Source organism: Ananas comosus, linkage group 8 (assembly GCF_001540865.1).
Source record: "Ananas comosus cultivar F153 linkage group 8, ASM154086v1, whole genome shotgun sequence".
Taxonomy (NCBI): domain Eukaryota; kingdom Viridiplantae; phylum Streptophyta; class Magnoliopsida; order Poales; family Bromeliaceae; genus Ananas; species Ananas comosus.
In genome coordinates this window covers 9,293,611-9,311,483 of record NC_033628.1, presented here as the reverse complement: position 1 = coordinate 9,311,483, position 17,873 = coordinate 9,293,611, and the positions used below count along the sequence as shown (strand labels likewise).

At 34.6% G+C, this 17,873-nt stretch overlaps 1 protein-coding gene across 1 annotated transcript; it reads right to left on the bottom strand.

The window, feature by feature from the left end:
• On the bottom strand, positions 14,682-16,458 carry LOC109713714 (heat stress transcription factor B-2b-like). The gene is made up of 2 exons (XM_020237891.1): positions 15,910-16,458; positions 14,682-15,784 (listed from the first exon to the last, which is right to left on the bottom strand). The coding sequence occupies exons 1-2, from the start codon at positions 16,180-16,182 to the stop codon at positions 15,146-15,148; spliced, it is 912 nt and encodes a 303-aa protein (XP_020093480.1). The 5' UTR covers positions 16,183-16,458; the 3' UTR covers positions 14,682-15,145.

The following is a 17,873-nucleotide window of genomic DNA, read 5'->3' as shown; positions in this document are numbered from 1 at the left end:
TATTATGGTCGAGCTTAATTTATGGTGAACCAAACAATAAAAATGCCCTTTATTTTCTTTCGGCTTTAAAGTAACTGGGCTTTACTATCTTTGGGTCAGATCCATTTCTTCTATTGCAGTTGAAGGTGGACTGAATTAGGTTTTGGGCTAGGGACCCTTCCCAGCTATTTCGCCTTTTGTGCTTGAGCATTAATTCAAAGGAAAACTTCAAAAAACCCCCCGTAGTTTTGTAGATTCTCACTTTGGCCCCCTGTGGTTTAAAATGTATCAAATTATCCCCCTGTGGTTTCGTTTTTATCTTTTCGATAGCTTTTTCGTTAATATTTTATTAAATTATATACAAAAAACTTCAGATACCCATCTAGATTTATCAAATATTTACTTTAGTATCCTTTAATTTTAACTTTATTACTGATTTTAAAAAAAATAATGAAACTGATAAGAAAAAGAGAAAAAAGAAACCACAGGGGGGCAAATTGATACATTTTAAATCACAGGAGGACAAAGTGAGAAACTACGAAACCACAGGGGGGGTTTTTGAAGTTTTCCCTTAATTCAAATTCGACAAAAATACAAGGCTAAAATATAAAATATAGAAAATCTCCTTATAAATATTCGCTTTTTCACTTTGTCTTCCTAACTTTTAAGAATCAATATTTTATTCCCTCAACATTTCAAGTTGTTGTATTTAACTACCGTCCGTCAGGATTCCATTATTATTCCGCCTATTTTTTATAATTTATATCGAAAATACTCTTAAAAATAATAAAAATATATTAAAATTTTATTTTTTCTTATAGAAGAAGAAAGGGTAATTTGATCATTTTGTCCTCTCTATTAACGCTGTAAATTCCTGAAAATATTTCTAAAATTTTAAGGAGGCAAAATATCATGGAGGAAAAATGAAAAACGAGTATTTACAGGTGATTTACTATAATTTAGCCAAAATACAATAAAAAATTATGAAAAAATAGTTTAAAAATTAATTTAAAAATATGAATAAAAGTTTGGCTAATAATGTGTTTAAAATGTCTTACTATCAAAATGTGAATTTTGGCGTCTTAGGAAACGGTATGGAAATGTAGAAACAATAATTTATTTATATGGCTGTATGAATGTAATTACCACATTTTACATAAGGGGCTTAGTTTGTTTCTCCCAAGATGACCTTCGAAAAAGGAGTGGTCACTAATGGCGAAACAGAGATTTTGCGAGAAGCCCTACATTTTATGTACCATTTTACATGAAATCGATATTGGGGGTGTGTTCGCGCATTTTACTCGCGCTGTAAGGGGCTCAGTTTAAAATATCGAATTTTGGAGGACTTTTGCGCAAAATGGAGTGTTGTATATTTAGCCTTCTAGGTTTTGCACCATGCAAACCCTAACCCTACCTCAGCTTAGCTGACCTAGCCACCTCTTCCCCCCGCCCCCCACCTCGTGCGCCGCATGCCTCCTGGCCGCTGTCGACCGAGCAATGGTTGACCACCACATCCTCAGCCTCATTTTCTCCCTCCCTATCTTTTTCTACCTTGTTCTCCACCCATCCTTGAGCCCGAGCTAAGGGAGGGCCCGAACCCTCCTCCCTCGGCCTTTGGTGGTCACCCGCCGTCGAACCCGACCCTCCTTGGCCACCGCCACCACCATTGTTGCCGTTGCTGCCACCTCGAGCTGATCCAGGCCGAGATGACCTTGCCACCTTTCCCCCGCGCCGCCACCAGCCAGAACCGCACCGGCGACCTCCCTCGAGGCCCTCCGGTACCCCTGCATTTGGTCGAAGTGGTCGCCACCGCCACCGCACACTTAGGGCGCCGCCGTCGCTGTCCTCAAACCGAGCTGAGCTACGAGCCACCTGAGCTGCGGGCCACCGACTACCTTGTTTTGGATTGTGCTTGCTTTTTCGGTGATCCGAGACTGTTCCGATGCCTCTAGAGGTGAGCACGGTGATCGCTGGTCAGTGCTAATCACAGTTCTCACCTCACTTTGGATCAGCGGATTCTGAATTGGCTTTTTCGGCGCGGTTTACCCCGAGTGCACGCAGTTCGCAAATTTTCAGGTCGCTCTAGCGCCTCCTACAGTGAGCCATTGTGCTCCGGATCGTGAGCACAGCTTCCGGTACATCGCGACTTGTCAGTACGTGTCTCGGCTGACCTCGGAAACTCTCGGTTTGCGGTAACAAGCCATAAAACCACCATATTTACATAAAATAATAGAATTTTATATAAATGTAGGAACTTTTATGCAATTTTGTATAATGTGGCTACTGTGGGCAGTAGTTTGTGTGGGAGGTGACCTCTGGATTGATAGTCCAAGGTCCATTAGCCTTCGCAGAAATCGAATATCGATTTCGGTGCGTTTTTCGACAAAATTCGTCGGCGGAACGCGATTTCGGTTCGGATTTTATCCGACGGTGTTTGTTTGCCCTGAGATTTGTCGCTGAGCCTTGTCGACTGGTCGACATCATCATATCGTGAGTTCAGAGATGGCGGGTAAGCGACGATGGGTTCTGGCGTCGAAATTGACACTTCCGGGAACCTGGATCCGAACAATTATCTAGCGATAATTGTTTGGTTGCGTAATCTTGTGTTTGTTGCCAAGACATCCAAATCGATATATTTTGTGGCAACGGGTGACTCGTGGCATGAGTTGGTGAGTTTCGGGACACTTAGTGGGTCCCGACGACGTCCTGGTGTGATTTTCAGAACTTTCGGCGAGTTACAGTGATCGGTTTTAGGAAACCGATTTCGGGGTTTTGTGTGGGGTTCATGAGTTGGGTATTTTGACTTGGTGGGTTGATTACTGACCCGGTGGATCTTCGTAAGTTCGGTTGACTTGTTGCGTACCCAGGTTTCCGACGCGATTGTGACAGGTGGATGCTTCGAATTTGTAGTCGGTAAGATCGTTTCGCTTTTCTCTGTTCTTCTATATAAGTATCGTAGTCTCTATATGTCAGTTACTTTTGTTTATCCTTCATTCATCTATATCTTGTTTCTTGTATGATGATAGTTGTTGATAGACATGTAAAGTAGGCTTGCATATGTTGTATATCTGTGGATCTTGGGTCCAGGCAACAAATCGACTCCTTTATCGTGTGTTTCGATCTAGTTGATCGTGGTTTGGAGTTATACGCCCTAGCATTTGGCTTCGGCCAAGGCACCGATTTTCTACCGATTTTCGTATTGAGTATATCAGTATGACTTAGTCACAGCATTGTATATTTTTTACACCGGTTGGTTTGGCCACCGATTAGGGAGTGTACGTATCAGATAGGTCGTCAATAGAAGTATGAATCAAGTCAGTGTATACTCTGTGACAGGCAACACTTTATATCAGTATGATTTAGAATATAATGAATATCTCAGCAAGTTATTCGGTTGCATTATATAACTTATTTAGTTATTTATATCTCAGTTGCACCATATAATTTATTTATGTAATAGTAACATGATGGAATGGACGCTTTGGTAAATACTACAACTTTAAATTCTAAAAATTTATAACTTAAAATTTTAACGGACCAAACAAATTTTTTTAAAAGATGGAGAAATAAAATTCCAAACTGAATATTATATAAGAGTTTTTTTTTTTTTTTTTTTTTTTGTATTTTAGCACTATATAAAAAAGCGTAACGATACACGCCAAAATGACTCCAAGTCAAAATTTTAAAATGTTCTTGTGTTAAATTAATTTTTAATTTGAGCCGTGTCTTCCGAGAACTCAAATATCTACTGGGCGCAATATTTTGTATATTTTATATATAAAAAGGGAGTACGTCTCCTACGCTTTTAAAAGTATAGAGATTTTCGTGTTTATAAATTATTTTTGATCATAGAAAACTCGAATTGACGATCGGCTCCGCTAAATATGATCTACGCTATTAAAATTATTTAGAAACTAAATTTTATAATTTTTCAACATCATTTACTAAGTGATCAAAACATTTAAAAAATAATTATTCAATGGCCAATGCCAGTTCGTAAATTCAATAGTGTACAACAATTCAAATTACATAAAACTTTCATAAAAATTTCTACTTAATATCAAAAACAAGATTAATACTTTCAATTCGAAATTTGAGTGTTTATCACTATTTTTTATAAATTTTTATTTTCAGTCATTCATTTTGACACTACTCTTTCACTAGACAAGCAAAATAAAAAATTATAAAATATAATTTTTAAATAATTTTAATAGTATAGATTATATCTAACAAAATTGATCGTCAATTTAAATATTTTATTATTAAAAATAATTTATAAATAAGAAGGTCTCTTTATTTTTGGGAGTCTTCTATAAAGAGACGTGATGCATGCTATAATGAGTTTATTTGAAAATTCTAATCTTCGGACAAAAAAAAATAATATATACTCTTCTCCTCCGCGGAAACTTTATTTGTTTAGTCCTTTTCTCCTCGTGAACTGCTGCAATGTTGCTTTCGAAAAGTCAACATTCTATGGTAAGATGTTAAAAGGCTATTGGTGCATGTGGAAATAGCCTTATTTTAAAATAAACGCATGTAGCTTTATATCCTAAACAAATGTGTAAATTTTACATCTTATACTTTATGCAGATAGAATTTGTCTATTAGCATTGTTAATTTTTTAATACTAATATTTTTTAAAAAAATAAATTTTAAAATTTAAAAGTGTAAAAATATATATATCTTTATGGCTGTGTTTGGTTTGGGTTATCCTGATAGGATTACAGACAATCCTGGCAGGACTATATTGTGTTTGATTCGTCTGGTATATAATCGAGTCGGTAACATAGTATTACAAATATTGGAGAATTATACCGAAAATATTATCAAGGGGTGTGTATTTTGAATTACTGAAAATCCTTAATATTGCATATTTAGGGAGCACAAATTCTAGTCGGGCTCGAATTGTTGTGGTAACTTGGTCATGGAGCATATGTAGATACAGTTGAATAATTTAAAATCAAATATATTAAATTATATGAAACAATTATTATTCTTTAAAAACTCATGTTATCATAGAACAGTATTTTTAATATTTATATTCAATACTTTTTTCTCATGTTTTGAACTTGAGCCCCCAAAACGCACTCTTGAAATGGGAATGCTGGATTAAATGGGAAGAAATTAATAACACTGAGAGCACCGTAAGATTCCTAAGACATAAGCTTAAATTAAATAGAAATAAATCAATAATGCTAAGAGTCCGGTGGTGACACTCGAATTCATATTCTCGTAATTAATAGCATATTAAGGCTTACTTTGATATTAAGATCTATCTGACGTTGTTAATTAGCTAAAATGGAGTTAAAAAAAAAAAGCATATAGAGATATGATTCTGTGTTCTCTGGTGGAACCATAGAAAATATATTATAACCGATTTATACGAAACACAATATTACGTACGGAAACAAACGGAATATTTTTCTATCGTAGTTTCTCACCACACGTAACGCAATCTCCCCGTAATTTCGAAGGAAGCCTATATTATATGAAACAATTAATGTTCTTAAAAAACTTAATCCAAAAATTGTGTTTTAAATATTTATATTCAACTATATTCCTAATAATAAACCATGCACGTGAATCCGGTTTATGCCTTTACAAATTGAGCCCGGGTGAGGTGGCTTTTTCTTAGGGGGTGTTTTGTTCCTGGGAAAAGTTTGAAAAAATATTTTTCAAGAAAAATATTTTTCATGAATTTTAAAAAAAAATAGCTTTTTTATATATTTATTTTTCAAATTTTATGACAAATTAATTTTTTTTATTTTTTGAATTTTTTTAGAAAAACGAAAATATTAGTTTTTCATAAAATTTGATATCTGCCACGAACGAACCACCCCCGCCGCAGATATTTCTAAGGCGAGTGGTTATTTATGGTATAGATTAAATTTGTTTAAATTTTATTTTGAAATTAGGATTATGGATTCATGGCTTCCAACAGACTCAAGAATCTGTTGTTAATTATCCGACACGTTCAGTGTTAAGAAACTCTCAATTAAGAGACCGAATACAAACGCTTATAATGAAAAAGACTGAGGCATGAAGATAAAATTTTATTAATATAATTTGCTGTGTACATGGCTTAAGAAGGGGCATACGCCAACTGTACATAAATTTTGTAAAACTGAAATACTCAATCCCCACTATACATTAATTTTGTAAAACTGAAATCATCAATTTATTGAGTTGGTAGTCAAGTTGAGTTGAAACTAATTAAATTTGCTCAGTTTAACGACTTGGCTGTCAAATTGAGTTGAGTTTGAATTTAGATTGCATGGTTTAACGACTTGGCGGTTAATTTGAATTTAAACTCAGTTTGCTCAGTTTAAAAATTTGGCGGTCAATTTGAACTTGGACTTAGTTTGCTCAGTTTAATGACTTGGCAGTCAATTTGAGCTTCAATTTGATTTACTCAGTTTAACGACTTGGCAGTCACTTGTTCAGTTTAACAACTTAACGGTCTATTGTTCAGTTTAACGACTTGACGGTCATTGTTCAGTTTAACGACTTAACCGTCATTGTTCAATTTAACGATTTGACGATCATGTTGAATTTGAAGCTCGTGAAATTGATTCATGAAATTAATTCATGATAGAGGTCCATCTTTGTGGTTCATGGAAGTAATTCATAGATAGAGGTCCATTTGGAAAGCCAATTAAACTGGTTCATGAAATTAATTTATGATAGATGTCCATCTTTGTGGTCCTTGAAATTAATTCGTGAATAGAGGCCCATTTGGAAAGCCTATTTTTAGTTCGTGAAATTAATTCAGGATAGAGGCCCATTTAAAAAGCTCATGAAATTGGTTCATGAAATTAATTCATGGTAGGAGCCCATGTTTAGATAAATTTGGTTTGGGTTGGAGACATTTGAATGATATAGATTTAGTAATTTTGGGATTTATGCTCTTGGGCTTTGGTGAGTTTATTTATGAAATAGATTGAGTTGAATTTTATTTGTAAACTTTAGGTTTTGAATTTTATTTGTAGATTTTTGGTTTCATTTGTGGATTTTGAGTTTCATGGGTTTTATTTATGGACTTTGAATTTTGGGTCTCATTTATGGACTTTAGATTTTTGGGCTTCATTTGTGGATTTTGAATTTTGGATTATATTTGTGGACTCAGATGAATTTTGAGCTCTATGGGTTTTGCGCCTGAATTTGCATGCAGGCTAGATCGAGAAATTTATTCATACGAAGACTGGATTTTGAATTTTTATGGGTTTCGGACCCGAATCTGCATGTGGGCTGAAATGAATTTCGAGCTCTGCGAGTTTTGTGTCCGAATCTGCATGTGGGCCGGATCGATGAATTTATTCATATGGAGACTGGATTTTGAATTTTTATTGGTTTTGGACGCGAAATTTTTTTTTCACATATTTTTGAATACCAAACATATCCTTAGCGCCGCTGTTTAAAAAAATTAGATCGGGTTCAGATAAAAAATTTACGGACATACTTTCGAAACAACTTTGTTTTGTTTGGGGATTTTCTAGATGGACGCTATATATTGAGCAGCGTCCATCCCAGCCGCTCAGCAAAAGTATTACTTTTGTTCGGTTAAAATGCTTACGGTAGGGATGGGCGTTGCTCGTCATGTGCTTTTGCTCGGCGGTTGGGAAGGGCGTTGCTCACATGTGACACCCATCCGCACATTTCTCAAATAAGATTGTTTGGAAAGCATGTTTATAAAATTTTTATATATCGGATCCGAGGGTATTTAATTAAGTTTGGCCACCTCGTCTTCACACCGACAATCCGGATCTGCAGCACAAAGATCTTGACTGCAGTAGATTAATTTAAGTTATTTCTAAATAAAGAATTTCTTTAATTAAGATTTGAATATTCCTTGTTGATGTGCATCGGTGTTGTATCAAAACTTTTGTATTGCTTTGGATAACCTTCGATCATGAAGCTTTTTTATTATCAACTGATGTTTCGGTATGCAATACATAAAACTAAGTAATACAAGATAATATGCAAAGCACATCACAGTACACCTGTCAGAGGAGAAATCACTGCAAGATGCGTGGTTCGTCCGTCTTATGATGTATTTTATTACGTAGATGTATCTGAATACGTAGGCCGAATCTAATTTTGTCTCAGAGACGGATCAGAAAAGAAACAATCCAGCTGGGTTCAGCAGAGAGATCGCCTTATAATCATCATATATTAGCCAAAGTCTAAGGGCTTCGGCTTTTTAAAATACAGTTGCCGATACAGACCAAACCTGATTGCAAATAGAACAGCTGCACAGTTATTGCCTTTAAAATAAAGTCTTGCACAGATAAAGGCATGCATTATGCAAAAGTATTTATTAGTGAGAAACGAGATGGTCTGCCGATGGTCGGAATGGTTGTCGTGGCCATCGGCGTCGAACTAGATACTTGCTTAAAGATGACGAGCTCTTACATAACAGTTACTCTTGGGTTGGGGTGTAATGCTAGCCGTGCTGCACGGATTGGCATGGCCCACATACATCTGGGCTGATTTGTGCCCGCCTGACCAGGCTCCGAATCCAGGCCAGGCCATGTAGGCCCACTCTCGACCCGGCATGGTTCAGACCCGTTTCAAGCCTTGTCGTGCGGATTGACAGGCACCACTCTCGACCTGGCACGGTTCAGACCCGTTTCAAGCCTTGCCGTGCGGATTGACGGGCAAGAAGTAGAAGCGTAACGCCCAACATGGCTCGGAGTACCGGATCGGGCTGGGCGGGCAAGAATGCTACAGGACCCGTGTCTTACTTCGACCGGTCCCAAGGTTGTGCAGGACCAGGGGACAGGCGGCCCACGGGCCGTCCGGCCCGTTCTACATTTCTGCTCTCAGGTTATGTTACGGCTACTCCTAATACAAAGAAGATAAAGATATATAAACCTAACGTGTGGATGTTCAAATCCTCTCGTAATCTTTTTTGCCCTTTTATAGCCCTTAGATTTAAATATGAAAAAACTGTAATTAGAACATTTAACACAAATTATTTTACTTCGTTATCAAAACTACTTCCTAAAACTATGCTTGTCATCTATTGTTTGAGTTTCTAATTTCGGGTATCCGTATGCATTGACATCCCTAGCAGTGCATGATGGATTTACTTTTTTTTTTTTCTCTCGTTGACATGCAATTTGTGTTAAAAAATTTGAATTTGCTTGTGGCAAAATGAGTTGAAATTTTAAAAATTTAAACTAACTTTACATAAAAATTTAAATGAGTAACTTACTCGAACCAGTTTTGGTCTATTCCTTTGTTTGGTGGAAAAGTGAGTAGGTACTTTAAAAAATTTGAAGTAAAATTACAGTAAAGGTTTTAGAGCAATACTAGGTGTTCACTTGTCACACCTCATTCTTCCGTAGGGGTGTCAACGAGCGGAACATAACTGAGCCGGAGCCAACTCCAGCTTGGTTCTAAATTGTTAAAGGCCGGCTCGTGTTCGGCTCGATCTCGTGACGAGCTCGAAAAGTCTAGCTCGTGATCAGCTCATAATGTATATTCGAGCTAGTTCGTATTCAGTTCGTTAGCTCGACTGACGGCCTTGACATTTATTAAAATCATCAACGTAGAATTTCTTAAATTTTAAAACTTTATAGCAATAGTAATTAAAAATGAACAAAATTAATAATATGTCAATTGAAAAGAATACTAAAGTTTATAATAATCACACTTAAATATAATAAGATTTTTAATTTAATTATTAAGAAACCATAAATTACTAAAACTAAAAATTACGGAGTTGTTGATTGAAAGAAAAATAATTAGGCAGCTTACATCAAAGAGTACTGCCATGTGTTTCTCACTATGTTGCCTCTAGAGCCCTATTTGAATGCATAATAATTTTATTTAGTATAATAATTTTAAATTTATGACAAGAACTAAGATAAAATATTATCAAAAGTTTTCAAACTAAATTAAAATTTTATTACAATTTCAGGATATCACTGCAAGTTCGGGAACTAGCAATGCAATTACCTAAAAAGTCTCCTTCAAATAAAAAAGATTTTTGAAAAAAGGGTGTTCAATGTTATAGATTTATAATTTTTTTTGATAATAAAAGACTATTAAATTTTCAATATCAAATCAAATATCTACACATCTACACATAGTATTAAAGTACAAGAAAAAAAATTTCTAAAATATTATTTTGGTGTCTAATTTTCATATTATATGCGGTCGGCATCTTCACCATCTTCACCATCTGACTTTGACATTATGTGCTAACGAATCTACCGCTTTACTACTTCTCGACTTTGACACTATATAATTAATTTAAATTATATTTTAATTTTATGGCACTGCTGCTACAAAAAAATATTTTTTTTTTCGAAAATTAAATTTAAATTACATCTTAATGTCCTCGCATATTTGTTTCACGTAAAAATAAAATAAAATTATTTTTGATCTTAAATATTCACTTTCATTAAGGGATAGTAATTCAGTTTGTTATTTGCAAATCAACTCGTATTCGACTCGAAATGAACTCGAGATCGAATCGCTCATTTAGTAAACGAGCCGAACACGAGCTCAATTTTTCAACTCAGTTTAATAAACGAGCCTAAAATATAATAAATTTATTAAATATAAAGTGCAACTCAATTATAAAAAGTTTATTTATATCTAAAGTTTTAACTATTAGCTTAAAATTTAATAAATAAAATCTCATAAACTTATTTTGCTATATTATTTTTTCTAATTCTTTTAGTTTGTTGTTCATGAGCTAGTTCGTGTACGAGTTAAATTTTTTGGTTCAATACTTTAACAAGTCAGCTTGTGTTTGGTTCGTTTATAAAATGAGCCGAACACGAGCCGGCCCTAACTTGCTTGTGTTTGGCTCGTCGACGCCCCCATTGTCAACAGAACTTGTCAACAAATTTACTTTCTCAAAATGCTATAATTTTGTTAACAAATTTACTTTTTCAAAACACTGTAATTAATTTCGCCATAAATGATGTCGAAATTAATTATGAAAAAAAAAAGATAATAAGCAATCACAGCGGCCACGATTTTCAGCCTTTTATATATTAGTATAAATTTTTTTAATAAAATTATTAACTAATGATTAAATTATTATTAGCTAAATAATTTTAAAAAAATACACATAAAATTTTATTTAACTTAAAATTATTTTTAATTTAAACAAAGAGGCCCTTGCGTAGGGGTATAAAACCGGCTGGGCGGCTTGGCACGGCCTCGGGCCATGTTGTAGTACGACACGGGTGCTCCAACTCGACCGGGACTGAGTTTGAGGGCCGCTTGCGCTGTGCCAGTCGGGCAAGCACGACCCGAACCCGAAACCGAACCCGAACCCCAACCCCAAGACCCTTCCTCTGGATTGAAGGCCCTTCTCCCTAGGAGATCTTCTCCCAAGGTCAGCCACAGTAGCAGACCTTGGGAGGAGGTTTTTGGTCTAATGGACCAAACAGTTTTGGTCCATTGGACCAAAAACACTTTCAATTTTTTTTTTTTTTTTCCAAAAAATGACAAATTTTATATATTTTTTAAAAAATATTAATTTTTGTTATATTATAATTATTTTTACAATTTTTAAAATTTTAAATAGAAACATTTATTTGTTTATATTTTAAATTTTATATATTCTTTAAAAAAATAAAAATGTCTTTCGGGCTGAAGGGCCGTGTTGGGCCAGAGCCAGGATAGCTCCTGCCCGGCACGGCCCGTTCCGAATTTGAAACCAAGCCGGCCCCTAGCCCGAATCGGTACGAAAAATAAGAGCCTGGCATGGCCCACATTACACTCCTACTCTTTTGCCAGCAAAAGTTTTTGGAACTTCCTCTTTTCTGGAACTTCCTCGCATAACTGCGTGGTCAAAAATATCAACACTTTTTAGAGCGATGTAGAACGAGTCCGATTCCGCGTCCGGAATGTTCCGGCGTTTACCGAGTAAATGATCTTTCATTAATGCCACCATAATTACGAGTAGGGCTACTATATTATTATGAGTATTGGGCCCTTCATACTCATAAGTTGTTTTCGATGATGGAGCTTCCGAATCGACGATCCACTCCATTAAATATGATCTAGAGTATTTGAAACTTTTAGAAAATAAATTTCGTAATTTTTCGAAATCATAATAAAATTCATCAAGCGAGCATAAAATGAACGGTCAAAATAGAACGATGTCTTAAAAACGGATGATTAGATCCTTCAATTTAAGATCGGAGTTATTGATCTTTATTTAGATAGTGAATAGAATTTTCTATCAAAAATTCAACCTATTCAGATTCTTTTACACCGTTAAACTAGCAAGTATTCCATACCGGCCGTTAAAAACTGTCAATTTTGTGAGCTTTTGATCGTAAGGTAAATGATGTCGAAAAATTATAAAATTAGATTTCTAGATGTTTCAAATATTCTAGATAACTTTTAACGGTGTGGATCGTCGACTCGAAAGCTCAATCATCGAAAACAACTTATGAGTACGAGGGCGATCATACTCATAATAGTATAGTAGCCGGACTCCCATAAGTACTGTATATTCTTGGGGGGTTTTTTTATTTATTACTTTTTTATTTTTTATTTTCAAACAAAAATTTATTAAATTATTTATTTTTAGGAATTATCTATACTGTACTTGTGTGAATATTTTTTTTCTTTACTACACTTTTAATAGCTATTTTTTTTAATAATACTACTAAATTATATTTTGTAAGGCTTAAATACATAAATTTGTTTTTGTAAATATCTATTCTTTTTTTACTTTCAAAAATCTATATTTTACCATTTCAAAATTTTAAGCTAATATATTTAATTTTAGCTTCCCCCACTTCTCCATTAGAGTTCTGTTACTATTTTGTACATTTCTTATAATTCTTATAAAAAATTCTCTTAAAATAATAAAAATATATTGAAATTTTTTTTTGCTGTAGAATAAGAATAATTTAATCATTTCGCTTTCTATATTAACGCCATAATCTTCTAAAAATATTTCTAAAATTTTAAATAAGAAAAATATGAATTTTTAAAAGTCAATAAGAAAAAGAAAAATGCTGGTATGTATTTTAGACTTTCTTGGTCACTGCGGGTGGAAGCATGACGGATAAATACGGGAGAGAGATCTCTCACCTCCCAATTCATTTTTTGGCTAGCCGAAAAGAATTTAGGGCGAATTGATGTTTTTCTTTTTTCTTGATAGATTGGGACAAGAATATAATTTATTTAAAATTTTTTATAAATTGTTCGGGTGAATCAAAGGAAAAAAAAAAGGAGTCCCCTACATTATGCTCCGTTTAAGATCTTAAACGTTGGTACAACTCGAGACAAATTATCTGTCTCTTTATTTATTGCCCCTACTTTTCGATCTATAGGGTGTAGACCAAAGCAAGAGCTAGTAAATTATTATTGACAATCACTTCTTTTATCCTTAGATTATTACTATTATGCTAATTTTAATTAAATTTTAGAGATTAGATGATAAAAAAATTGATAATAAAAATTACAGATTAAGATCAATAAATAAAAAAAGGGCAATTTTATGACCACCGCTATAAATTTTAAAATATCATATTTTTAAAGCTTTGAAATATCATAAATATCCTCTCAAACCTCGATAATAGATTATCATGAATATTTTTGACATTATTCTCTATTTGTTTACCTTAATTTTTATAAAATAAAATGACATTTCTGTCCCCAATTATTAATTAGTAAGTAAAAGTATACAAAGTCTGGTCACATATTAGTCTATTTTAAAATAGACCCGTTCAACTTTTTTTTTTATTAAAACCTCTTAAGCTTTCAATATTTTTATTAAGATTTTTGCACATAGTAAAATTTTTTAACCGAAATATCTCATTCAATAATTAACTATTTTTTTTTAAAAAAAATGGCTAATAAAAATCACTCAACTGTTAAAAAAAATTGACAAAGTGCAAATAAAAAAATATTAAAATTAAAGGGAATCATTCAAATAGCCCATAGGTGAAAAAAAATTTACACATTTTTATTTTATTGTAAAAGTTACATGAAAAATACTTTACTATCAAAAATTTCGACTATCTAATTTTTTTGTGTGTCGGATATATAAATTATTATATTTAAATAAAATTAAAAAATAATTAACTCTTGCGGTAAAATTAAATACTAATATTAACTTATATGTCATGATAAACTTAGAAATTTCATAGCAAAAAAGAAAAAAGCATGAATATTATATTTCGTAACTATAAATTTTTTCTTAGAAACTTTTGAAAGTAAACTTTGAATTAGCATACAACTCAAAATTTAGCTAAATAATTTTAAATTTCTATACTTTATCAAATTAATTGTAAAGACAAAAATAATATTTAAAAAATGACGGATAATATATTTCATAGAACATTCATGAATTTTTTTAATTTTTAAAAGAGTATTGATAATATTTTAACCTCAGAAAGAAACGTTTATAATATAATAATCTCTAAGGCTTCGTTTGGTTCGAATATAAATAAAAATACATATTTCAGAAATAAGTATAAGTATAGATATAAGTAAAAACTAAACTAATTTTGCATTTAGATAAAAATTAAATTATTTTTAAAAATTTTAAAATAATATTTAAATAAATAAAACAAAATAATAAATAATAAATAATAATATTTCTCTTTATATGAGAGAGGTATTGGTGATGGGTAAAATTATTCCAAAAAAAATTACGGGTCCGTGTCAGCTACTGAGAAAGTAAAAGTGGGAGCCGAACGAAAGAAGAACGCATCTTCAGCTCATCATTTATTTATTTATTTATTTATTTAGATCAGATGCGAAAGCGACGCCCCCCTTCTCCACGTCAGCAACGGGCAAGATATATAAATTCGCTCCATTTAAGATCTTTTTAGCTCTTTCTCGTAACTAACAAAAACACTTTTACTTAAAAAAAAAAATCTCTGACATTTTTCATTTTACACACGCAACCTAAAAAAACACAAAACGGAGCGCGCACGAAACGAAATCTAGCGGCTTCTAGACCCTCCCGATCCTTCTAGAACGCTACCACGTGAGGGAGCCCTTCCTGTCACGTGCCCTCGTTCCGTACAGACTGATCTTTATCCGGACCGTTTTGTATTTTGAACCGATCAAAACGAATTTGGAACAATTTCTTTTCTTCACTCCAATAATAATAACCACTTTATTCGGGTCGGGTCGGAACAGGAGCTCCGCGAATCCGGATCCATTTGCATCCTTAGTTGCAGGCTCTCTGGATCGGCCACTTGCACCGGAGGCTGAACCACCGCCGATGATGACCACCACCCTCCTCCTCCTCCTCCTCCTCCTCATCCGCCTCCTCCGCCGCGGCCGCCGCTTTAAAATTCGTTTTCGCATCGTACGGCTCCGGCTTGACCTCGGGGGAGAGATCGCTCTCCCGCGGCCGCTTGATCCCGATGGGGACGCCGAAGAGCTTGGCGATGGCGCCGTCCCCCTCCCGCTCGCTCCCCGGGGCGGCGGCGGCGGCGGCGGCGTCCATCCGGAACTGCTCGGCGGAGACGTACCTCGACATGAGGTGGAGGATGTTGTTGCACAGATTCTTCATTTGCGCCAGCTCCTCCGCGAGCTTCGTGTTCTCCCGCCGCAGCCTCTCGTTCTCCTCCGTCAGCGACTCCCCCTTGCTCCTCCCCGCCGCTCCCCCGCCGGACGATCCCGTCGACGCTGAGCTCGCCGGCGACGCCACCCTCGCCGCCGCCAGAGGGATCCCCGCCGGTACGGCCGCCGCCGCCGCCAGGGAGATTTTCCGGCGATGGATTTCGCAGAGGAGCTGCTTCTCCCCCCTGCGGAAGCTCTCGTTCGCGAACTCCCACCGATCCGGTGCCACCTTTCGAAATCCCTAAAAATAATAACGAATCCTCGTGACTCGTAAAACAATAATAATAATAATAATAATAATAAGATTAACTTACAGCCGAGAGTACTCGTAGAATAATTTTTCTTTCTTAATTACTTTCGACTTACGTAAGTATTGAGCTGGCGAACGAAGCTGGAGAAGTTGTTGTGCTTGAAGTACTTGGGGAGGAGGTCGCGCGCGAACTCGGCGGGGCGCCACACCACGAAGGTCGAGCCGTCGCCGTTCCACGAGATGACGTCGTCGACGCTCGGGTCGTCCACCATCTGATACGTCTTCGTCAGGAACGGCGTCGGCGCCGTCCGCTGTCCCTGCCCCGCCGCCGCCGCCGCCGCCGCCGGCGGAGGCTCTTCCGACGTCGCAGGATTCGGCCCCATCACCATCAAATTATTATTATTCTATGTATATATATATATATATTTTAATGCTGCTGCACGGAAAAGAAGCTTCGCAGAAGAAGAGGGAGGGAGAATTTTTGGTATGGAGAATAATGGGAGAGAGAGAGAAGACGAGGGGGAGGAGGAGGAGAATAAGGAGAGGGAGGGGGAGGAAAAGTGGGCAGTAGAAATGTGAGCGAAAAATAAAGGGCGGAAAGAAGGAAGCGGACGGGGAGGAAGGCGCGAGAAGCTCATGATCATCACCGGGCCGTTGATTCCAGAAGGTTTCGTGGGGAATATATGTTCTGCCGACACGTGTAGCTCGTGTCGGATTTTTATCCAGTACGGACAAAGCGGGATAAGGTTAGTGTGACCAGCAAAGTGGGAATCGGATGGCGGTGGAACCGGAATGGCTAGTCAAGTCCACGGAAAAAATGTTTGCAAGGCCCTTCAACTTTTTGCATTTTCGCAAGAAGGATATATGGAGAATTCATGGGAATTATATACCAATTCGATTTGACTATTATTTAATTTTTTAATTTATTTGATGACTTCTCAGATAAAAAAATAAAATAAAATAGTTATTTAGTTTAATGAATTAATAGCTACATAAATTGCAAAAGATATGCTAACTAAACACGTAAAAATATGCGCCTCACTTAAATTTTTAGTGTTAAGTCATTTTTCCGAAATAAGATAAATAATTTTGCAGGTAAAATGAGTTATTCTATCAAATCTTTATTAATAAGATTTTTTAAGGCCTATTTGGATTCATAAATATTTTGTTTGGTATATTATCTTGATTTACTCAAAAAATTAGTATATTTGGATGATGAGAAATACGATTAAATATTTAAAATAAAATATTATATTCAGTCTTCAAGATCTTTTTTCAATTTAAAGTTTATTGTGGATAAAATATGCTATTTTACCAAATTATGAATAGTAAGACTTTGCAAGAAGTAAAAAGAATACAAACTTACGACTTGTAATTATGCTAAAAAAAATTTATACTGAACAATTTATCCTTGGATAATTTATTCCGACGTTCAAATAAAACCTAAGGAACAAAAATCATGCTGCTAATCACACAAAATAATCTTAATACCGAATAAATTTATACTATATATAAATTCACTTATTTTGAATTTGGATAATGTTGAGAGAACCACTTTTTGGAGTGAAAAAAAAAAATGATTTTCTATTTCCTTACACAAATAAATAACAAAACAAAATAAACTTTTAAATTTCTCTTTTTCTCTAATAGATAATATTTTATTTTTATTAAATATTTATATATCATTATATATCTTTTTTTCTTCGGTGAATATTTTCAAATTATTTTAGTACTATATATCTGCTAATATTTAGTTGTTATATTAATTTTTTATTAATTATCATAATTACATTTGAATTTAATTATTTGATTTTAAAATTTTATTTCATCTTAATTCAAAGTTGAACTTTAACTATACAATTTAAATTTAAATTTATAAATTAAAATTAAAATTTGAGTTTAAAATGTTAGCCAAATTTAATTTTGAATACCAAATTTGAATTAATAATTAAAAATATTAGTTAAAGTGAATCAAAATTAAATTTTAAATTTGGAATTAGAGGTGAATTAAAATTTTAATATTTTTAGTTTAAAACCATTTACTTAAATTTTGGATTGGCCGTTCAAAATTCGAAAACCC

Bases quoted from the DNA above. Each gene is read 5' to 3' on its own strand.
- LOC109713714 (XM_020237891.1), bottom strand. From the start codon at position 16,182: ATGGTGATGGGGCCGAATCCTGCGACGTCGGAAGAGCCTCCGCCGGCG. The intron at 15,785-15,909 runs GTAAGTCGAAAG...TATTATTTTTAG, and splicing joins TTCGCCAGCTCAATACTTAC to GGATTTCGAAAGGTGGCACC.